The 25123-nt window shown below is 40.4% G+C and overlaps 1 protein-coding gene across 3 annotated transcripts in view; it reads right to left on the bottom strand.

The window, feature by feature from the left end:
* Agfg1 (ArfGAP with FG repeats 1) overlaps positions 1-25123 on the bottom strand; it is a 56090-nt gene that overhangs the window by 26395 nt on the left and 4572 nt on the right. For all 3 annotated transcript variants that reach the window (XM_032901478.1, XM_032901479.1, XM_032901480.1), the window contains exons 2-3: positions 9673-9766; positions 1629-1744 (exon numbers count right to left, since the gene is read on the bottom strand). In XM_032901478.1, coding sequence (XP_032757369.1) covers positions 1629-1744; positions 9673-9766 — 210 coding nt within the window. The remainder of the gene's footprint in view (positions 1-1628; positions 1745-9672; positions 9767-25123) is intronic.

Below are 25123 nucleotides of genomic sequence, written 5' to 3'. Positions count from 1 at the left end.
CACTGACAACATGAATTCTTGGGTGTAGTTAATTCTGATCACAGGATCAGACAGATAACAAGTTTATGTCTATAATGATTCACCACACTTAAAGACTGTGTATGTAAGTGAAAAGAACCAACTCAACAACCAAACTCAGCACAACACCATCACTGCTGCACTGCCCCCTACAACAACGTTCTTGGGGGTGGTGGGATGTCCAATGACTGCCGCTCAGACCATGTGAAACCCTGCCCCTTCTCTCTAATCATGTCAGAGTGTGATGAGGCAGGCAGATGCAGACTCTGCCTCTGTTGTCACTGCTAGAAATTTTGTGTCTGTACTACTCTTTCTGAGTAATACTGTGCTTAAGGGCACAAAGTAAGATAAACTATTACTTGATTTTCAGGGTTCCTAGTCTAAATGCAGGAGAGGAACTGAGTCTCCTAGTGATGCTCACATTCTGTCTCACATCCCTGCCTCCCTACAGCTAGAACTAATATCACTCAAACCCAAGCCAGCTAACCACTAAGAGCAAACTCACTTTCTGAATTGTTAAAAATTAGTCCTGCTGCATAAGCAGTTATGCTGGGTCACTTAAAGAGAACAGTTTTATTCTATCTATAGGCTGGAAAATTTAGAAAATTAATAACAAAAATGAAAAAAGGAGGATGGTTTTTGTTTAAATCATTTATATAAGATATTTAACTATCACCCCAGACCTTCAAATATTTTTTCTGTTCTTAAATTAAAATTTCACTAGTACATTTTCATCTATATGCATACCTAATGTATCTAGTGCATAAGAAGAGTGTCCCTAGATAAATTAATCTTCTTAGAAGTAGTCTATTTAGATAACAATGTTAAGACCTAGACTACACGGAATGTCTAACTCAGAGCAAATGTGCTCACTACTCAAGGGGATCTTCCCCATAATCCACAGGAAACTCCCTCCAACCAATACCTCCTTTGAGTACATTGCTCCCTGGGTCAAAATACTGTTTCCTCAGGAAATAAGAGGCAGCTTATTCCCCAATTATCTACTCCCTCCATCCTCATCTCTTTCTGTTTAGTACTGACTGCTATAAAGAGCAGGCAGATCACAGTCAATTCATCATGCACATTTAATTCTTTCATACAGCTAAAGCTGAGAGCTGAGGAACTGGAAACTAGTGCTATCATTATAGCCCCCATGCTCTGCTGAAGGGATACCCTGGCTTTAGTGTCCTGTATAGGACTCTGTAAAAACCGCAAGTTAATCTCTTAGGAGGGAAATCAGGGATATTTAGAGCATAGATCTCTAGCAGGACACAATCAAGTAAACAGACTTACTACACAAGAACTTTAACATAGTGCCTAAAAGATACTACTTAAAAAATACTAAAGAAATAAAGAGTGTAAGGAAAGATGAATTACAGACTAAACACATCTAAGAAAACGAACAGGAAGGATTAGGACTTTCCTTGTCATGAGTCTTGACATGGTAATGAAAGTTTTCTGGAAACCACAATCTAATGAAAAGTCAAAGGGTGATGTGGCTGTATCCACCAACCATCAGATCCCCACTCCTGCTGGGCTGCCTTATCTGTCAACCAAGTCTTACCACACTCACGACCTAGGAGCTTTAACTAAACCAATTATTCACTCACCATCTTTTCTTTTCATATTTCTCTTGTAGAAACTCTTTCACTTTTTGTGGATCCCTGAAGTCTGGAATTGCTGAAGATCTATCATCAAATAATCCTAGCCAAATCTGTTTGCAGACCTTTGAAAAGAATTGAGAAAAAGTAGTTAAAAAATTCACTGTCTTAATTTAATAAAATTCCAAGATAAAATTGTTTCTCTGAGAAAGTCATTTACAATGCTGTTGCAATGAGGATATTCACCATAGTCATGAACTCAGGACTGAACTTACTGGTAGACGCTGCAAGACAGTGAGATCTTAGCACCAAGCTCATAGAGACAAGTGTTGAACGGAGACTTGGGAGCACTGGGCTCTTTTGGTCTCAGCGTGATCATGAGCTGTCAATCATCATGTCAAAGCAGTCAAATCATCTGTGGGAACCTCAATTCCTTTACTGATAAACAAACTGGACCAAGGGCAATGTAGGCGCCCTTTAGTAAGCTAAAAGCAAGCCCCCCACAAAAAAAAACCCACAAAAATACCAGAATTGTGCAGTATCGTAACACAAATACTATCCTTATGAGTGTCTAAGACATTTAACTCTTCTGAAGAATTAAGAGAAATGAAATTCAAACAAGGCGCAAAAACAAAGGCAAAGATACTTTAAAAAGACAAGAACCACTAATAAATTATTTAAGAATTTGAAAGTTCTCGAGCCTACAGTATAAGAAGCAAGAATAAAATTGTTAAAAGTAAATTAGGGGGAAGGGTATATAAACAGTCACTTCAACAAAGACATACACACTGCTAGCTAAATATCACCATATGCCACTCAAACCCCAACAAGCAGAAACACAGGATACAGACCCATAGTCTCCTAGTCTTACTATGAAATTAAGAGTAATTTACTGACCATATCTTTTGATGCTGAGTATGGAGCAACTGAAACTCTCCAAACTGTAAATGGTACGACACCTAAAGAAAACAGTCGGGCCGTTTCTTAAACACTAAGTATGCCTACACCCTGACCAGGTCACTCTGGAGCTACCTGCCCAAACAGTGTGAAAGCACATGTCTGCACACAGACAGGACTGTGTCCAGCTCATCACAGCGGCTTGACTGGTAAGGCCAAACTGGAAAGAATGCAACCAACTGCATGTAAGAGGTGATGGACAAACAAATTATAGCACAGACCAAGAAAAATACTATGCAGCAAGTAAACGGAGCAATGTGGTGGGACATAAACTGTGGTAGTCGCAATGAAAATGACATGTAGGTCCATTGGGGAAGGCATTATTGGAGATGTGGCCTTCTTGGAGGAAGTCTGTCACTGGGGATGGGCTTTGAAACTTCCTGCCCTGCTGCCTGCCAATCCAAACGTGGAGCTTTTTTAGCTCCTCCTTCAGTACCATGTCTGCACGCTGCCATGCTTCCCACCATGACAGTAGCAGACTAACTCTCGGAACTGTGCATCAGCCCCAATTAAATGTTCTCTTTTATAAGAGTTGCCGTGGTTATGGTGTCTCTTCAGAGCAATAGAAACCCTGACTAAGACAAAACTTCAAGACAACTATGCTGACTGGGAAAAATGAAACCAAACATAAAACAGGCAACACAACCCATAGGTAAAAATACCTGTGGGCAACTTAAGTCAATCCCTAGAACCCACAGTGGAAGGAGAGAAGACGCCCGAAAGGTGCCCTCTGACGTCCAGGTGAATACCATGGGAGGGGGGCTGTGCATATACATACAAATTCTAATATTACAAAAAGACCTCCATTCCTTTGTACAATTGACAAGTGATATCACACACCTCTATGTAGTACTCTTTTTACCAAACAAATAAACAAAAAAGGGTTTCTTAAATTTAGTCAGTAAACTTGTCACTAAGCAAGACTCTTATCAAAGTCTGAACTTTCCCAGGATATCCCCAATCACAAAAAAAGAAGAAAGGCCTTTTTGCCTCCTGGAGATGAACTCATCTGGTCCCTGAAGTGTTGAGTTTTCTTCCTACTCTCTTATTAAAACTACCATCTATAAGCCTTTGCTAATAATTTAACAGGGCACGTGTGGGGGGGTGTCCTTTAGGTTAGAGAATGAAGAGAAAAAGTCAACAACTGCAGGTAGCTGATGTCTGCCAAGTACAATAGGATAACAGGTGAGGGGTCGGTTATAATAACAGACCATAAACTCCAAGCTAGGCCGAGAAAGATAAAGACAAAGCAACTTGGCAGAGTGAAGGTCCTGGTAGCTGGTGAGTGTAGCTAAGCTTCACATGGAAGAACTGAGAAGAAAGGGTCAGTGGATGTGAATGATCCTTGTGAACACTGGCTGTAGTTCAGAAACAGCAAGAAAAGGGTAAAGAGCTAAAATCTAAAATGAACTATGGTGACAAGAAGGCACAGGAAGTAATAGCATCTATTAACATGGGAACCTGGGGGTGTGGGCTAAAAACAGTAGTGAGGAATAATAATGACCCCTGGAAGCCATCATTTGTAAGGGCTCAATACATAATAGGATTAGTTTTGATGATTTCTGGGGAAAGGGAGTGGGAAATCATCCTAACTATAGCGTACCGTGGCTGTGGTGCTTTGAGAGTTTGAACCAGCAGTCAGCTCTTGCTAGGTCCTATCTTCTCATGAAAATGCAAACAATGAAGGAACCTCCTTGCTCAGGATACCAGGCAGGTTCAGTGAGTGAGGACACCCCACCCCGAGGCACAGGCTGCATTACTGTGACAGGGAACTATGCAGCTTTGGTATACTGGTCGTTTTGTGTGCTATTCTGAGAAATCTGCCACGGTGGGTATACCTTTAAGTTGAGCCATAAATGTTCAATGAACAAAATGACTCAAAATCCATCTTAGGAAAGAATTAAAAAATAAAATAAAGAACAAATGAACTGACACTAGGCAACAAATAAATTCATAAAGCTGTTGAGTTTTTTTTTTCCTTCACTTTAGTGCTGAGTAATTTTAGTATTGGCTTCATGATCACCAATAACAATGTATTTTTTTCATATTGTGATCTTTTCTTTTTAAAAATTTTATTGGATATTTTATGTATTTACATTTCAAATGTTACCCCTTTTCCCTCTCCCCTTTAATGTATACTTTTATCAGTCAAGAATTCACTGGCAAATGGACAGTTAATGTGGAAAACTGGAAGTTAACCAAGAGACTACTGCAAAGCACAGTCTGGCTGTAAGGAAACCTCAAGTTAGAGCACAGTGCTCCAGGCTGAGTAATGGCAGCACCTCCAGCCACCGCAATAAAACATTCAGCAAAATCTAAAAGCTAGAGAGCCTTATGGGAGCTGTGAGCTCCCAAGGATTCAACCACCTAAACCTGAAAGAGCTGGCCAACCCAACCAGAGGCCAAAAGACAAGGAGTTCCATTTGTTCAGACAGGCTTGCCAGATAGAGTTGAGCAGTTGTGACACACACACAAACACGTGTGCGCCAACAAGTTAACAGACCCAAAGAAGGAAAGCTGCATATCATAACCAATCACTGGTATTAAAAAGGGAAGACAAGAAAAGTTTCATAAGCTTGAGAAAGAGATGAGGTCAGAGCAGGGGTCACTTATCCCTGCTTTACCATCCTCACAAGATGGAGTAGAAATGCCAACACGCACGTCCCCTTTGCTGATAAACTCTACTGTCCATAAAAGGATGGGAAGTATAAACGACATAGCACGATTCTGCTCACTTCTAGCTGAGAGTAAGAAGAGCAGGAGGATGGAGCCGGAGCACCTTTTCTCAATAATCCATCTCTACACAGAACGTCTCAAAATTTCTTTTTGGTCTGTTGTCTCCTAGATAGAGATGGAGCACTGACTCATGGTGGTTAGACATAATAAAACATTTACTAATATTTCCCATAAAACACAAAAACAGAGTTAAATAAATGAAAATTTAATGACTAAGTACCTGATTACTGCTTTTTAAAAATAGGAGCAAAAATGAAAACTGAACAGTAAAAAGTACTAATTACAGAATAAGTGTTATAATATTACTAGAACTGCTTTAAATAGTTAAGACAAATGTATACAAAAGTCTATTGCTGACTTTTTACTTTCTATTTACTTACTTTCAGGGAGACACAGTCTTGCTATGTACATAGCCCAGGTTGGCCTCAAACTCCCAATCCTCCTGTCTCAGCCTGGCATTACAGTATGGTACAGTACACCATACCCAGTTCTGTTGCTAACCTTCATCCTGCTGGCTGAGGTACTGGGAAATCAAACTTAGGGTCCTGTACATAGGTGCAAGCTTTCTACCTCTGAGTTACATTCCAGCCCATTACCAACACACTATTTTGCCTACGAACTGCTCAACTGGATGTGGTGGCACATGGCTTTAACTCCATGACTTGGAAGGCTGAGGCAGGTGGATCCTCTACGTTTGAAGCCAGCCTAGTCTACATAGCAAATTCCGGGCCAGGTAGGACTAAATATAAACACTGTCTCAAAACAAAACAAAGTAACAACAAAATACAGAGAGTCTATAATGAGAAAAATATTTCAAACACATGTCATGGCTCAAGTAACACAATAGCAAAGCAAATACAACATAAACAAGTCTACATGCAGTAAGCTTCATTCACATGACTATGCTAGTATTTCTAGACCACCAGCTGATACATACATCTCAGTGATAAGAGTATCTAAATGATAGATAAACTGAACTATGCTTGCAGAGATAAAAACCATTATCCACATGCCTCATGCAAAAGAAATTAACAGTTCTATATTTATATACATTTTAAAACTATTATATTCTATCTTTCTTAATGCTTTTAAGATTTGTTCATTTTTTGTTTGTTTATACGAATCCACTGTAGCTGTCTTCAGGCACACCAGAAGAGGGCATCAGATTCCTTTACAGATGGTTGTGAGCCACCACGTGGTTGCTGGAAAATTGAACTCAGGACCTCTGCAAGAGCAGTTAGCACTCTTAACCACTGAGCTCTCTCTCCAGCCCAATATTCCATTTTTAACATTTTGTTTTTTCTAATGTGCTATCAAGAATGAAAGCATATACAGTTGAGTAAAAATAGCCAGAAGTTTGTCTATCAGCAGACAGACACAGGTCTACAACCTAGCCATAAAACCATGTGAGACAATAGGATACTTAGGACCACAGAATTCCCTGCCTTATAATGACTTCCTTGAAAGAAGCCTCAATGTGCTTATCCTGACCAATCAAGCCCAAACTCTTCAAAGGAATCTGGTAGTGCTCTCCTCCAACAAGCCTCCAGACAATCCAAAGAGGAAATGATTCAGCGAACCCCAGACACACACCATAGGAGTCATTGCTAACTTTGTGTCCGTTTTTTAGGTATACATTTCATGACGCACGAACCTCCTGTCTAATGTGTTATTCCCCTTTCCACCTTCAAACAGAGCAGGCTTGAGCAAAAGCATATTTCTACCTCCCTGAAGCATCTGCAGAATAAAATGCATTTCCCCTTTGTTCCACCTAAAATATGTATGCTGACCTAGAACATTTAGTCCCCAACTTATTTAGACAGAATAAATTCAATGATCTAAATTCTAAATATATTTCAATTACAGGTCAGCAAAAAGCCACTTGCTCACCTAGGATCTGACTAGTTTAGACTACAATATGTGTATTGATCAGTTCCAACAAAGATTTTTCTTAAGATATTTACATTTCATGCTTCATAGGAAACATCTGTGTAAACATGGACTAACAATGACATCCCCCAAGCATCCAAGACTAATATTTAAAGAGAAGAACTGAAGCCTATTTTAGATGAAGGCATTGAGAAGTACACAGGAAATGATATTATAAAAGGAAGGAAGTCTTCCACTGGAGGCAACAGCCATTACTGCAGAGTGCTGTCGTGGCGGATAAACAGGGCAACTGTAAAAGACAGCCTTAGAGTAATGCCTCCTTGCCTTAAGTGAAACAGTGCTACAAAACTCTCTGTACACTAAATTCTATTCAAGGCACAGCATGTTCCTTTGTGATAATTATTTTCTAAACTTCGAAATTAATCAGAAAAGTATCTTCCCACATAAGTGTCAGCTTACATCAACATAATATATCAATTTTTAAGATACTGTTCTTTAAGCCTCAGGCAGTAAATAATACAGAATGTCATATATGCTACAAAGGGAAACGAAACTCAAGAGAAAAATGGTTTGCTTACAATCACAAGGTTCATAAATCACTGGTAACGAAATGAAAACTGCTGATTTTTTTTTCCTAGTCCCATTGTGGAACCTTTAACTACTCTTTTTTTCAAATAGGGTTCTGGTTATTAAAAAACAAACAAAAACAAAAAACAAAAAACAGATGAAGTAGGCAGTGATGGAGACACATGCTCAGAATCCCTGCACAAAAAAAAAAAAAAAAAAAAAAAAAAAGCTGAAACAGGAGAATCATATGGTTTTTTGAGGCAAGCCTGGGCTAAACAGAAATTAGTTAAGTCTAGGCTGTATAGTGAGACTGTCTCAAAAACATCAATGAAAGGAAAAGAGAGCTGTGAAGACAAGAGCCCACTGCAATCACCCTTACTGCTTACGTACTGCTTCCATCTAGTAGATAAATCAGGTCATCACGAGAATGTATTTACAAGACAGGCAGTGGTCATGAAAACCTTTAATCCCAGCACTTGGGGAGGCAGAGGCAGGCAGTGTCTGTGAGTATGAGACCAACCTGATCTACCAAGCAAGTTCCAGGACAGCCAGGGCTACACAGAGAAATCCAGTCTCGAGGAAAAAAAGAGGATTATATCCTCTAAGTTAATCTTGCCACTTCTCTAAAATATAATCTTGCCATTTCTCTTCAAAAAGTCTGTCATATGTGACAAAGATGAACCCTGAGAACAAACGACTAAAACAATTTGCCTAAGAAAGACAAGATTATATGATCTCACTTATGTGGGATACCTAAAAGAGAATGGTGGCTGTTGGGGCTGAGGAGGAAAGCAGAAATAATAATTTAAAGCAATATGCTGAAGAACACTGTGCCTCATGATTTTCATGCAGCCCAGGGTGGCCCAGAACTTGCTCTGTAACCAACGATATAACCTTGATCTCTGGCCTCTATCTCTGAGTACAGCAATGGGTGTTTAGGCAAATTATTTTAAATAATGATTCTGAAGCATTGGGAGGAAAGACTATAATAAACCTGTAAACATTTTCTAATAATTAAGTAAGAGGTGACTAAAACCACTTAACACTCAGCCTCTTCTGTGTGTAAAGCTATCACAGATGTGCAGCCAACAGTACACCAAAGTCCTGCTGCCTTCTTAGGCTTCCTATGAAAGCCATCAACTGAGCTGAGCTGACCCTCTCAACCTTACCAAGATTTAAAAAGCACCCCCACAGGACATAGTGGTGCATGCCTTTGATCCCAGAGACAGAAGTAGGTGGATCTCTGAGTTAGAGGCCAGCCTGGTCTGCACAGTAGTTCTAGGACAGCCCAGGCTATATAGTGAAACCCTGTCTCAAAATCTTCCCCCTAAAACAAAACAGAAAAAGCAATCCTACACTCTTTTATTAATTTACCCATTTTTAAAACAATAGATCACTACTTTTATTAGCAGCAAAATTTAAATCTAAAAATAAATAACCAAACAGCCCAGATTCCTGAGAGCCCAAGAGAGGTTCCCCTCCAAATCCTTTCCTAGCTCTCTCTGCTGCCCCTAGAACTAGGGATCGTCTCCCTGCCAAGCACCTGCCAAGCATTAAGCATCATATACACGTAACGAGATGGCCTCAAGTGACAGCTCATCACACAGCACGCTCAGAAGCTTAGCACCGTATTACAGAACTGGCTCCTCTTCCTCCCTCGAGATACAGGACACCCCCCAAATATGCCTTCCACAGCCAACACTGCTAAGTTTTAAGTACCTATCTATGTTTTACTTCAGGTCTACAGTAAATCACTTAGGCATCAATCTCAAATAAGAACTTTCTGAAATATCTATAAATATTTTCAAGAATTAACACTGAGACAAGAAACTCACCATTTTAAGCAACTTATTAAATCACATTAAAATGATTACAACAAATTTGAAAATTGCAAAATACTTACTTCATTTCCATGTTTTTGCAGAAATTCAATTTCCTGTTGTGTAAATGTTGTCATGGAGATAGACTTCACCCTGTGAGGTGGATTTAATCCTCTCCTAAAAGATAAAATATTTTACAAATTTTACTACTCTGTATTTTTAAATTATTCTTATTCAAAAACTTACAAGTATTTTCATTCCACAAATAGAAGTGTTAAATATTAAACTACTGCTTATTATACAGATACAACAAATATAGTTAGAATCCAGAGTACTAGCATTCTTCAACTACCCAGGAGGAACAAGTAGTGCCTCTAACACACCAGCTTCTGGAAAAGTATTACCATAATGCACCTGTGTAGACAGAGGACTCTGTGGAAGAGCACTATGGTAAAGAACTTTGTAACAACTTACATATTCTCATGGCTCCCTAAGAAAGAGCTAGTGATGTGCTCAGACCTGGGAAACGAACATGGAATGAACACCGTACAGAAAGTGACAAGGGAAATCTGAGGTGAGTCATCAGCTTGAATAAAGTCCCATCTCCCTGTCTGTTGGCACATGATCCATGAGCAAAGGTATGTGATTATGACCTGGTAAGAAAACTCCAGTAAACAAACCAAGAATCTTCTAACTTCTATTCCTCCAAAGCAGGGATTTGTTCTTGGAATGTGCTTTCATACCCCGCCCAGATGTAATAATAGGAGTGGGTTTACTTTAAATTACCCGTCATCTTACCCATTATTATTCCAAAGGCTGTTTTTTGTGACTAGCCTAGACTCATGTGACCTTGCCTTTCTGACGGTATACAACTTGAACTCAAGTGAACTTTGCTCGCACGACCTTGTTTAATCCTCAGAATGCCCTCGGAACATAAATTGTTTGATGCTCTGAATGAAACTTGTCTATTGCATGAGACTTAGTTCACCTGACTTTTAGATTCTTTCTCTCCCAGATTCACTCTACCAACCAAAATAGTAACACCTCTCAATCCCTATAAGGATGCAGAAAGACCATTTTAAATCATCTCAATCAGCAGTGAATGTTCAAGAGCAAGCCTAGACAGGTGTGCTTTAACCCCAGAACTTGGAAGGCAGAGGCAGGCAGACCTCTTGTGAGTTCAAGGCCAGCCTGGTGCCTGGTCTAAAAGCAAAACTGTTACACAGAGAAACAAACAAATGAAAAACCAGCAAGCAGCAGCAGCCTTGGGGATCATAGAGAACAGACTCACAGCTAGATCCAGAAATCTACACTTAAAGTTAAATTGTATAGGTAATTCTACAATTAAGATTTATAATCCAGTCCTCCTCTATATGGATAGCTTCAAAAAAACTGAACAAAAATGTACTGAGAATTTTGCACCTAAAAGCACCAAGTGGCTTATCTACCTACCAAATCAGGGTTAAACAATCCAAGCAAAGTTCCATCAAATTCTTTAAGACCTTATTTTGAGTCCAGTTTCCAAAATTATGTTTATAAAGCTTGTTATAAACATTAAAAATGAGATTTAACAATGTTATAAGTGATCCAAAAGTCATTCAAAATTCCAAAAACATTTCTGTGTATAACAATCTAGAAACTTGGGGCTGGGGATTTAGCTCAGTGGTAGAGCACTTGCCTAGCAAGTGCAAGGCCCTGGGTTCAGTCTTCAGCTCCAGGAAAAAAAAATCTGGAAACTCACTGACAGCATCTTTCAGGGTTCCCAGGAGAGAATGAAGGCCAGTCACGTTTTAATCTCTTTCACAGTCTAAGCGGGAGAAAAGTTAACCTGGGCTTTGTGGTTGGTTCTGCTTTACTTCAACTTTAAACCAACGTACTGTTCCCACCCACTTCCTGAGAACGTGAGTATGGAAATAAGCAGTGGGCAGAGAACAAACTAACACTAGCCACTGCACAACGACTGCACTAGGCGGCTTCCACAACTGAGCTGTACAACTACAATGGAACTTCCAAGGCCCCTGCAGCCACCTGTTAACGTTACTTCTCAACCTCTAAAGGCAGAAAGTCTCTATATGCACCAAAATCATGACATTTGTTCCCAACTCACCTCTACTACAAGGAAAATTCACCACTAGGGAGTTATTATTAAGTCCTGACACACACCTGCACCCTGACCTTTACAGAATTCCCTCTCCAATGCCTACTTCCTCTAACTTGCAGTTTGCCTCTGCTTAGTCCAGTAAAGCTTTTACTTTCTATCTTCCTTGTGAACACTCTTAAAGAAAAAAGAAAATGTCTGGGCCAGCAAGATACAACGATGCATAAATGCTTGCTGCTGGGCTGATAACCTGAGTTCAATTCCTAGAACCCAATCTATGCTGCGGCAGAGAACGGACTACTGCAAACTGTCCTGACTTCTACACGTGCTGCAAGCAGATGCACCCACCCACAATATATACAGTTTTAAATAAAAATTTTTTTAAAAATCAATGTAAATCAAAGGACTATTGCAGCAGTATGAATGAGGACGGCCCATCACGGGTTCATGTTGATAACTATTTGGAAAGGATTAGAAGTTATAGCCTTGTTGGAGGGGTCACTGGACCTGGGCCTGAAGTCAATTCAGTGTGTGTGTATTTTTCTTTTCTTTTCTTTTTTTTCTTTCTCTTTCTTCTTCCTCTCTCCCTCTCTCTCCCCCTCCCCCTCCCTCCCTCCTTCCCTCTCTCCCTCCCCACCCCTCTCTCTGCCAACCAGCCTGTGGATCAGGATATAAAGCTCTCAGCTACCTTTCAGCACCCTGCCTGCCTGCCTGCAGTCAAGCTCCTCACCAAGATAAACAACTCTAAAACTGTAAGCGAGCCCACAACTAAATGCATTCTTTGGTAAGAGGTGTCTTGGTCGTGGTGTCTCTTACAGCATTAAAATGTTGACTGAGACAAATACCATATCATAGGACAAAGACAATCATGTTATCAAAATGAACAAAAGATGAACTTATAAAAATAAACAGCGGGGTTGGGGATTTAGCTCAGTGGTAGAGCGCTTGCCTAGCAAGCGTAAGGCCCTGGGTTCGGTCCCCAGCTCCGAAAAAAAGAAAAAAAAACAAAAAAAAAAAAAACACAGCCACAATGGACTCAACTAAACTACACAGATTATTTTTTCCCATTTAGAGAGACTGAGGAGTTAAAATGTAAGTTCTCCCAAGACACGTAACTAGTAAGACTCAATTTGCTAAGGCCATATTTACTACAAAGTCAGTCAGGTCAAGGAAATTCCATATACACTCCTACTGCTTCCTCTCTTCTTTTCTATTCAGTTTTACTCATGATGCACTAAGGGTGGGATCAATTCATCAGTTTGTATCAATTAGCTTTTTCATGCCATGGGGCCTGTCTAGGGAGCTATTCTAAAAGAGATTATCAACAATGTAACTAAATAATTATGTATGAGATAGTCATTACACATTATTCACAATAGGAAAACATTAGAAATACTTTAATTTCTTAAAAAAAAACACAGAAAGCATGTGGCTAAAATTAAAGCCATTTATAGTATACATATTTATGATTGTGCTTCCAGACTAAAATTACACAATATTTTCAGGATGCTATTTTAAAATAATCTTCACAAAAAAACAAAAGATTTCATGTTAAGAGTCCTTCATACAAAGAAGATAGGATTAAATTTTCTATCTGCACATTTTTTAAATGTATGTGTGCAGGACAACTTATATGTGCAGTCAGCCCTCACCTTCAGGCAGTCTCTACTTCTGCTGTTTCTACCCCACCTTGCCATAGAAATGACAGGATGGTAGACACAGCACATACGGCTTTCATGCAACAACTGCTTCTCCACTGAGCCCATTACTGGCAATTTTTTTTCTACATTTAACTTTCTACTCCAAGTTTTCCATAACAAAAATCCCACTTATATAATCTAAAAAAAATTGCAAGAAATAATAGCAAATCTGCCTGATTAGTAATGGTAGTAAAAGCTTTTGGACTTTAATCATGGCTTTCTGGATGTAACTAAGATGACTTATGAGATCCTATGACCTTCTTGGCATTTTCCTGAAACCTGACATCTTTCCTCCCAAATACTGGGACACCTGCCTACCAGCATCAGCACTGAACGCTCACTTCACTAAACCAGTTTCTTAACCTAGGTGCTACTGACATTGATCCTGCCTAACTTTACTGTGGGAGGCTGTGCACTCTAGTGTCCCTAGTTTCACTAAATGTAATACTTCCCAATGAGTAGGAACAATCAAATTCATTCCTGATCATTAAAACCACTGCTCTAAACACAACAAGTATATTGATTATCAGCTAGAGAGACTAAAAGAATTCTTCTGGCTCTCTATTCAGGTATAAATTTATGGTGTTCCTAATCTCCAAACACTCTACTTTCACTCTGTATTCAATTAAGTTTCCATAACTTTATATACAGAACAGAGAGTAAAATACCTAAATCTTTCTGAAACTGTAAATAAATATACAAGTATAAGGTGCATGTGTGCATGTGTACACACACACACACACACACACACACACACACAAATTTAAGTTTAAATGACTAAAGCAATGGGCTAGGGACCTATTGCCAGCACCAACACAGAGACTCACCACTGCCTGTAATTCAATCCCAGGGGAGCTGACACTCTTTTCTGGCCTCCAAGGGCTCCTGCACACATGAACTCACACAAGCACATGTACATACATTAAATGAACAAAAAGTCTTTAAAGGTTAAAATGTGGCTGACAAGCTGACTTGGCAGGGAAGGGCACTGGTGGTCAGAGCTCACCTCCTAGAATTCATATGGAGGGAACAGCTGACTCCCACCAGCTGTTCTGACCTCCATATATGCACTTGTAGCACACCCAGACCTACACATACACACAAAATAAATGTTAAAGCATTTAAAGAATAAAAAACAGCATCAGCAGCAAATAACCAAGAATGAACTATATCTTTCAATGCAACTGGCCAGAAAAACGTAAGTTCATAATGTTTAAAAAAGAAAGAAAGAAAGAAAACGTACAAAGCACCTACATAGGCAATTAGCATATTTAATCTCAATTTAATTGTAACAGATGCCAGACAAGGTAGTCTTTTGGCTTTGTTGCTTAATTCTCTTTGTAATAATATGCCTATATGTATGGTGGGTGGTCTGTAGATCCCAGTGCAGGTGTCTGGGAGGCCAGAAGAAGGCATAGGAATCCCCAGAGCTGAGTTAGGTCAGAGTGAGGGGGCTGTGTGAGTGCTGGGATCTAAACTCAGACACTCAGTAGGTGAAGTACAGGCTAACAACTGCCAAGCCATCTCTCCAGGAAGAGGAGAAAGAGTGTGTTCGGAGGGTAGGGTTAGGGGGGATGGGACATTTTTCAAATCCCAATTTTCTGAAATGAAACCCTGTAATGTGTAAGTGAAATTTTCAGCAAACCAGTTAAAAAGCAGGTTAAACAAAGACCATGCATGGTAGTGCATGCCTTTAAACCAGAGCTCAGGAGGCAGAAGCAGATTTCTGTGAGTTTGAGACCAGCCTGGTCTACATAGTTCTAATACAGCCAGGGCTACATAATGAGACTCTGCTCTCTCCCACTCCCACTCAGTCAACCAACCAATCAAAACAAACATTTCTAAATAGAAAACTAATGAACTGGAAGACAGAAAACAGATAAAGAAGCCGGAAGATATCATAAAGACGGGAGGCAGGGAGGCAGGGAGGCAGGGAGGCAGGGAGGCAGGGAGGCAGGCAGGCAGGCAGGCAGGCAGGCAGGCAGGCAGGCAGGCAGGCAGGCTATAACTAGGAAGCCTAACAGACACCTACAGCCAGCTGTACAGCTACAGAACTCAAAGAATGAAGACATATCTGAATGGCTGACATTTTTTTCTTTCAGATTCAACAAAAGTTAACAACAAAATTGTGGAAAATAAAAACTACATTTAGAAACATTCTGTCCAGGGGTTGGGGATTTGGCTCAGTGGTAGAGCGCTTGCCTAGGAAGCACAAGGTCCTGGGTTCGATCCCCAGCCCCGAGAAAAAAAAAAAAAAACATTCTGTCCAAACTTCAAAGACTTTAAAATAATTACACACATTTTTCAGTGGAAATGAGACTATCACCTTCATGTGGTAAAGGAAATAACTGCTATAACCCAGAAAAGCCATTACTGAAGAACATGGTAAAATGAGAAAATGCCAGCAGTTTCAGACTTAAGGAGAGAAATCTACATCATACACACTTTAAAAAACAAAACTATGCAAAAAATTCTTGAGATACAAAAGAACAGACATAGACCCCAGCAAACAGAGTCAAATCTAAACATACAATGTCAACTTGTAACAGTAAAAAGAGGATACGTTTTTAGCAATAAATATACCTGAGAAAGCATTTTGTATTTTCAACAGCTATATATTATCAAATTTAAATGTATTAATCCCAGAATGTTAGTGTGAATAACATAGTTTCAACAGTGACTAACAAGTGTGGTATTTACAGTTTCCAAAACCAGTAAAAAGAGAAACTCAGAACAAGCCGTTAATTTTTTAATAAAGTCAAAATACATACACCCTGTAGTATATAAACCTTGTAGTAAAAGTCACAAGTGAAATATAAATATATATTTGTCTCCTATGTTGTGTCTATCCTGTTTACACCTTCTTTATTCACATACAACAGAAATTAGAAAAAGTACGAGGAACTGCTTTGGGTTTTGTTTTGTTTTCTTTAATTTTTTTTAAGGCGATGAAATATGGTGAAATAAAGAACTAAAAGGGGCAAGCTACTGCAAGCAGCAAGTCTGGATTAATCTTACAGGTATGGTGAGTAACAGTGAGCAAATGGAAAAGCTGGTTCCATCCACATGCCCAGAAAGGCAAAGACCGCAGTGTGGAGAATCTCAGATCCCAGTCAGGGATAGAAAAAAGACTAACAGTTTTACAAAGTGATGGAACACCTCCACTCTGAGGTGGTAGTTACCAAAAAAAAAAAAACAAACCAACTCTGTGTGTGTGTGTGTGTGTGTGTGTGTGTGTGTAAGACAAGGGGGGTCAGACAGATCAATTCGTAGAACTGTTGCGTCTGAAGTGAAATTGCTGTGGGTTGGTTTTTCTCCTCCTGAGACCAAGCCACACAAAGCACAACTCATTCTGTAGAGCTGTAGGAGCCCTAAGCTCCCATCCTTCCGCCTCCACTGCCCAAGAGCTGGGATCCCAGGTGTGCACCACCATGCCCAGCTGGCAAAAAATGTGTTCTCCATCAATCAAATGTAATCTCTGAAATAAACAGAATCCTTAATGGATCAAAACTGACATATTCTTACCATGTACTCTTACACACTGATGTCATGTCTCCTCATGCTAGTCTGGTTTTCACATGAATACAGCTCATTATAATGATACAAGTCATACTATCTATTGGATGAAAGTATTGGGCAAAGAAATCACATCATTTCTTTCAGAGCCAATACTAAAGCACTGTCCACCCTGGACTCCAAAAATACACACTATGAGTCTCCAAATTTGTGCCAACATTTTTTGACTGATTTAGTAACTGGAGTATTTATGTTTTGAAAGCTTGTATGCCAGTTTATTGGCTTTAAGTTCCAAAGTAACCTGCCAATTCAGCCCAATATGTTTCTGCAGTGTAATTAAGTCATATACAGATCCCCAGGAGTTTTGTTTTAATGACCACCACCCAGGTACGACTGTAACCAGATGGTGTGACTCACACATATGTCTGCCAGTACGCTCCTAACGAGGCCTCAATCTTGCAAACAGTCATTTGTTCAACTCAAAAACCAATCTGTGCTAGATGAGGAAGAAAGCTCAGTTGGCTGATTTTATTAATTGTTTTTCTCCTACTGAGGGAGAAGCTGTTCAAAATATTTTATGTCAGAAAATAATAAAGTTAATTTGACATTAGGTCTATCCTGATACTAGTAATTTACTAAAAGAAAAAAATCATACATTTCATATTATAAAAAAGTCTAAAACAGAAGATGATGCTTTTAGTAGGTTAAGATTCTCCAAACTGTTAACTACATACTTATAGATTGTTCAAAATATTAATCCACCCAGAGTTCAAAGGTTCAGTGTGTGTGTGTGTGTGTGTGTGTGTGTGTGTGTGTGTGTGTGTGTGTGTGTATGTGTGTGTTGTAAATGTAAGGCACAATAATTCCTTAGCAACAACTCCAAGGTCCTTAGAATACTCAGGGCAACCACTAAAAAGCAACATTCAAGCAATGAACTGACAGACACTAGTAACAGCGACGAACAAAGCTCACAACAGTGTGTTCACTACATCTTTAGTACCCCACTGACAGGACTGCAAAAGAGGAAAAGATTAGCCCACAACAAACAAGGGAATGAAACAAAACAAAAAAAAAAAAAAAAAAAAAAACACCGAGGAGCCCCTAAACTCAATACAGTTCTTTAACAGCACACTTTGGAAGAAGAAAAAACTAAACACATCAAGCCAGGGCCTATCGTTCCAGCCTCTAAGGTAGAAAGACCGACTGAGGCCAGCTGTTCAAGACCCAGCTGGAACAGTGTTAAGTCTTTATATGAAGAAGAGACAAGCACCAATAAGCCAGCAGTACTGACTGGGGAGTAAGTCAGGGCAGAGCTCCTGCAGGACGGGAGAAGCCAAGAAGAGACTCGATTCTCACTACAGGATCCATAACAAGATCCACTGAGAGAATGAATACAGCTAGGGTCAAAACTCACCACAGTTCCTCAACAGCCGCCAGCCTACCCCCTCACCAGGCCCTGAGCAAAGTCTGAGGAAAAGTTTAATCTAGACAAGTTCTATAAAGCAGCATAGCTGGTGATTTGTGTTAGCTTCCATGCTATGAACTGAGTATGAGGTAATGACAGGTTACATGCTCCTCAGTGTTACTCCCTCCACTTGACTCCAGAGTAGTGGAAGTCAGGCCTTTTCTTTTCAAAAAGATGATAGCAAATATCCCTAAGGTTAATTTTAAAAAAAGAATTATCGTTAAAAAAGAAAGCAATTCATAAGTATTAAAAATTTTAATTAAAACATTTTCAGCTCAATAGACAGATTGCAGGATCCTTGGCCCAAAGCACTTTTAGCAGTGGACTCAAGTCCATTGGTTAAGCTATGGGCTTAGTAAATCCACACTGCAAAAGATGAGAAACAGAATGAAAAGAATGAACAGCCGAAGAGGCAAAGCCTGACGAACACGTGCACTGGGTCAGCACGCACTGAATTCTGGAAAGGCAAGCAAGGCACTTCCTTTTAAACAGCAGGACCTACATTCTGACAGCATTTGGAAAGCCAAAGAAAACCTAAGACTGAGAGTTAATTAATTAATTAATCAATTCTCAAACTATGGGAAAGGAAAACTACAAAAAGATCTTTATGTGATAGTGAGGCTGGATGACTAGCTGACCGGGACAAACAGACACCTGAGGTACCTACTTAGTATCAAAGTGGCCCTGGGCTGCCCGGTTCTCTAAGAATCCCTCAGTCCCTACTTGTTACAGGTCAGGGCTGGCAGACTCTACCCCATACTCTAAATGTCTTCAGTCCAAGGACTGGGCTGGGCTGTCCTCCCCATATAATCCAGCCATTTATGTCTACATTTTACTCTCCTGGACTCTGGGTCTCCTGCCTCTCCCTTCTGCCCATCGCCTCTTTCCTTGCATGGCCAGGTTCGGGGTCATGCTCACTCTGGACTCTCTGGCTATGCCCTCCCTTTTATCTACAATAAAAATCACACTATTTCCAGTATACTTAGAAGCAGTCATGTCCTTCCTCCTAACAAACCAAGAAGAGGTTTCAGCAAAAGTCTCCCACTGAAGAAACAACAGGCCACAGACAGGAATGGATGAAATGAAAGCATTCAGATGGGGTGGCAGGTGCTGGCAGAAGAGGCGGAGATAAATAGCCTCAGACTGAACTGCTTTTTATGACAAGAGACTAGCTGGGCACTCCTGTATGGAGATGTAGCTCAATAATTGATGGCACTGTTTTCTGACATACGTGTGTGTGTGTGAGTGTGTGTGTGTGTGTGTGTGTGTGTGTGTGTGTGTGTTCAAGCACACACATGTGTGCACACGTGTGAGATCTGGGTCTTAGTTTTGAATTAATTTGTACTGCAAAATAATAACTACACTCTACATATTAAGGGTAGTATGTTAATTCTGAAAGTACTGACGGCTGTTGAGATTTCTTTCTTTTTTTGTTTGTTTTGCATCAAGAACACCAGTTGAGAGTAACTGAAGTGAAAGCTTTCTAGAGTTGCTTTCCTTAACAAAATCAAGTATTTGATACCATGTATGGTCCCTGTTATTGAACGGTATTTGTACATGCTGGGGAGTCTCCGAATCACTACTCAAACAGAACAACTTATTTATAACTGGTATGCAGAAGAGTCATTCTGGTAGTTTGTCTGTCTGGATACATAAAATACTTGTATAAGTAGGGGCTGGAGAGATGTCTCAGTGGTTAAGAGCACTGACTGCTCTTCCAGAGGCCCTGAGTTCAAATCCCAGAAACCACATGGTGGTTCACAACCATCTGTGATGAGATCCTATGTCCTCTTCCGGTGTGTCTGAAGACAGCTACAGGGTACTTATATAATTATAACAGTCACCAGACTAACAGTGCCACATGACTTTGATCCCAGTACCGGGAAGTGAAAGACAGGTGGAGCTCTATGAGCTAGAGACCAGTGTAGTCTACACAGCAAGTTCCAAAACAACAGGGTTATATGAGACCGTGCCTAAAACACTAACTAAACAGATAAACAGGGGGCTTAACAGATGGGTCAGCAATTAAGTCTAAACAGTTAAGAGAACATACTGTTCTTGTAGAGGACCAACTTTGATTACTAGCTGCCATGTCAAGTGCTGCACTGCCTGGTAACTCCAGCTCCCGGGTCTGCCGACCTGTCTCTAGCCTCAAGCAGCACTGGCAACTCCCCACTCCACCCCCACTCCCCTACCCCTGTCCAATTAAAAATTTAAAATACTTCACCAAAACAAAAACAGTGGCTCATAACCCACATCCATCAGAATTCATCATTCTGAGAAACCTAAGAAAGTGCCATAAAAGCCCATTAAGGGAAATGCCTCTGCCCCAGAGAATAAAATCTCTTGCCTAAGTGGAGGCCTAACATTCCCATTGGGCTCAGTCGCTTACCTGGGCCAAGGGACCTGCCCTAGGTAGGCAGGCTCACCTATGCTAAAGAGATAGGTGGAATAATTAGTCCTTTAATTAGGGAATGTTCTCTCCCAGAATCCTGTGCAGCATTTTAGTAGACCATAGCCATGCAGCTTGCTAAGCCTGCCCACTTTTCTGAATCCTTTAGGAACAGCATGACTTCTCCTTTACTTCTTTCCCTCCTGTAAGCATGCGTTTCCTAACGCCAGGTTTCCAACATCAGGTTTTCCCAACACTTTGGGCTTCCTAGCTCCTCTTAAGTCCTCCTCCCCACTGTGTAACTGCTTGTCTCCTGTGTCTGACTCCATGCCAGATAAATGACAAGATTTCCTTCTCTCTTCCTCCACAGCTTGCTGCCCTGGAAGTTCTTCTTTCAAACCCTAATAAAATTTTCTTTGAGCTTCCATTTGAGTCTCTTCTTGAATTTTTTTTTATTAATGAGATTGAGTGCCAAAAAGGGACCCTGACTCCCTATGTTTCAAAGTCAGCTTTGTTGAGTTAACTTTTTTCTAAGGCAATGCCTTTGGTATTGGATGATTCTTAAAGCTTGGGTGAGATAGTTTAAAAGCAGCCACACCAGATTCACTTTTCTATCACCACACAAATGCAGTATTTGCATACAGTTATCATTATCAACTTGCCAGCAAAGAAGGAAACTGGACAAATCTTCATTTAGGCTGTTGTTTGGTTAAATGAGGTTTAAATGGGCATGTGAGATATTCCTTTAGGCAAAGTTGAAATCTGTGTATTAAAATTTGTGATTCAGCCTGGAGAGATGGCTCAGTGGTTAAGAGCACTGACTGCTTTGCTCTTCCAGAGGTCCTGAGTTCAAGTCCCAGCAACCACATGGTGGGTTCTGTAATGGGATCTGACATCCTCTTCTGGTGTGTCTGAAGACAGCTACAGTGTACTCATATACATAAAATAAATAAATCTAAAACAATAAAAAAGGCTGTAATTCAAGAAATATCTAATACTGCTCATGAGAATGCAATCATATGGTTGGAGACGTTGGGAAGTTAGAGCTGCTGACATAGACGGCTCAGCATCCTACAATAAATTAATTAATCAGCTTGCTTTTCCTTTACCAACTCATTCTTTACATGTAGGCTTCAATTTTTCTGTATGTGGATTAATAGTTCAGAAGGATAACTTTACAGTATGTATTAGAATGCTACCTTAAATAATGGTTATGCGCACTGATCAGCAGTAATGTTTCTACTGTATCTATTTATCGTGTGCTGGCAGAAGACACCATAGGGGACCTGTCAGCCCTCATAGCAAGTGCATTTACTCACTGAGCCACCTCGCCATCTTACATTTACAAAGAAAGGGAAGAAAAGGGCCTACCACAAATGAATGCAAAGCCTACACCAAAATAGTCAACATTTCACAACGCCGTTCAGAGTGTCGGAGATTAAAAACAAAAATACTCTCCAAAAGAACAGAAAGCACAGCACACGAATCAGTAACAAGAATGGTATCCTGTGCCACTCTGAAGCCTCAGAGCAGACTGCAAAGAGCCACCTCACGCGTGAAAGTGACTCCCCAGTCATCTTTAACCAAAATACTAGAGTGGAGGGGCCAGAAACAGAGTCCACAGCTATTGGGAAGTCACAAATCAAACTAGAAGAAGCATCTCTAGACGGCAGCTGCACAGTTACCCGGAATGACCAATCAGAAAACAGTAAGTGGGCTGGGGAAGATGGCTAGAGAGTAGGGCCACTTGATGCACAAGCCCCAGTCCAATTCCCTAGAAGTCACTTCAATGCTGGCTGTGCTAACACAGCTATAACCCCGGGCTGGTGGTTGCTAGCCTGGCTCTATGTTCAATGAGAGCATGTGTCAAAGAAATTCAGAAGAGTGGCAGAGCAGGCATCCCGCTGTCCTACGGCCTCTAGATACCACACTCACATACACACCACACAAAGACCACACACCCACCCACTAATAGTGTGTCTGTCTTATCACACTGAAATGTTATACCTCAGCCACAGATAATATCTAAAAGCCGAGTAATTATCCATACACTAAAGCAAACAAATGAAGAGCAGTAGACCAATAGAACCTGAGGGAAAAAAAGATCAGGTTCTATGTAGGAGGGTGGTGAGAGCAGGAGGACCCATCCTGTCTTCTTCCTCCTGTAGTGAAAGGGTGGGGAGGTCAAGCTGAGGGACAAGAGAATAGGAATATTGTGTTAGGTATAAACAATAAATGGAAAGGGCCTAAGGCTTAAAGTCTTTCTGTGGTCGTCAGAAATTGGGGTCAGGGCCAGAGATGGCTCAGTGGTTAGGGGCTCTTGTAGCTCTTGCCAGGACCATTGTTCACAGTCTTCACTTTTAAAAAGTTTATGTGCTGGTTTTAAAGTAAGAGTAAATTCTGAAAAAAATAACATAAAATGAACTTAAATTACTTTTCAAATTAAAACTTAAGTAGCATATACTTATGGATTTTCTTACCTGGTGGGGAAAACATTCTCATAAAACTTAGACCTTTATAAGCTTGAAGAATTCCAAGAATCTTGACTGTACAGTAACTACATTTAAGGAAACACTTGAGGGCTGGAGAGATGGCCCAATGGTTAAGAGCACTGACTGCTCTTCCAGAGGTCCTGAGTTCAATTCCCTGCAACCACATGGTGGGCTCTGATGCCCTTTTCTGGTGTGTCTGAAGACAGCTACAGTGTACTTATAATAAATAAACAAACAAACAAACAAATAAATAAATAAATAAATCTTAAAAAACAAGTGTTCCAAGGTAGAACCATCTGATTAAAAGCTTGGAAAGAAAATGGATATAAGGTCTGCACATGTCCTACATCACTAGCCCCACTAATTTGAATTCTAATTCCACCAAAAGGCCTGCAAACTTTAAAAGAAAGTCAAGAAAAGAGGAAAAGCTTAGACATGACAATTCTAAGAAAACTTCCTTTCCTTTCCTTTCTAGTGATGCCATATTTCCTAGAGTAACAGAAGAAATCCATTACTCCTTTTACAACAGGCCTGAATTACCCATACAGTTACCATGTGTACAGTATTCCCACCCTCCCCAAGCCTTTTCTTCTGCAAGGTAACAACATTCCTATTCTTGGGGTCTCTACTATCTCCACCTCACTTAATGCATGCTCAGGTTTGTTCGGGAACCTCTGAAAAGAAGACCCCCTAACAGAAGGGTATAACTAATCAAAAGGATTAATATTTTACTAAGAAGTCTTAACAAATTACCCTCAGACTCCTTTTTTGTTCATTTGTTTGTTTTTGTTTTTCTGAGACAGGATTTCTCGGTGTAATGCTTGCTGCCCTGGAACTCCACCTACAGACCAGGCTGGTCTAGAACTCAAGAGATCCACCCACCTGCCTTTTAATCCCGAATGTTGGGATTAAAGGCAAGTACCACCACCACCTCATCCCCACCCGGCATCTTCAACCTTTTGAAATAGACATCATTCCCTGTATTTTAAACAATTCAAAGTTCCCTATCACCAATATAAAGTAATACATCTTCTTAGGAATGACTCATCTTTCCACGCACACTTTAGAGAACCTCACTGCATTTCAGCCATCTGAAATGGGAAGTGCGCAACGGCAAGCTACTGCAAGGGGTAAGATGCCCAGCCCCAAAGCTTTCTTTACCAGTGTCTCATACATATGAGGATCATGTGTCGCTCAGAAAGACCAGTCCAGATGTGCTTGTCCCTTAAGCCACATACTGCATGAATCCTTGTTTTGACTTCCCTTTGGAAAAGCTCCATGCAATGTCTAAAACGGGCATTCAAGATGAGCCCTCCATCCAGTTAAATCCTGTATTAAGTAAAGTTGCCTGGAACCAGACATGGCAGCAAATATTGTAATCTCAGAGGCTAAGAACTAAACGGTAACATGAAAGCCATCCTAGCTATATGGTGGACCACTGGGGGATGAGGAGGGGGCTGAGGAAGACTGCGCTCACTCGGGTAGAGAAGCAAACTGTCTCTCAGATGTTCTTTTTATTTTGCCTAAGCCTTCACTGAACAATTCAAAATAAAGCAATCCCATGGTCTGGAGAGGTGGCTCAGTGGTTAAGAGCACTGACTGCTCTTCCAGAGGTCCTGAGTTCAGGTCCAAGCAACCACATGGTGGCTCCCAACCATCTGTAATGGGATCCAATGTTTTCCTGGTGTGCCTGAAGACAGCTACAATGTACTTACATATAACAAATACATACATGTTTAAGAAAAAAAGCAATCCTGTGTTACTTTCTGATTCTACTCTTTACAGTCTCCACAAAACAATTTCATCCCAAACTAGTCCTTACCAATAATCCCAAACTCAGGAGACTGAGGCAGGAGGACTACCTCTGGTTT

Source organism: Rattus rattus, chromosome 4, assembly GCF_011064425.1.
Source record: "Rattus rattus isolate New Zealand chromosome 4, Rrattus_CSIRO_v1, whole genome shotgun sequence".
Taxonomy (NCBI): Eukaryota; Metazoa; Chordata; class Mammalia; order Rodentia; family Muridae; genus Rattus; species Rattus rattus.
The sequence above is the reverse complement of the archived record's forward strand: the minus strand, read 5'-3'. Positions and strand labels throughout refer to the sequence as shown.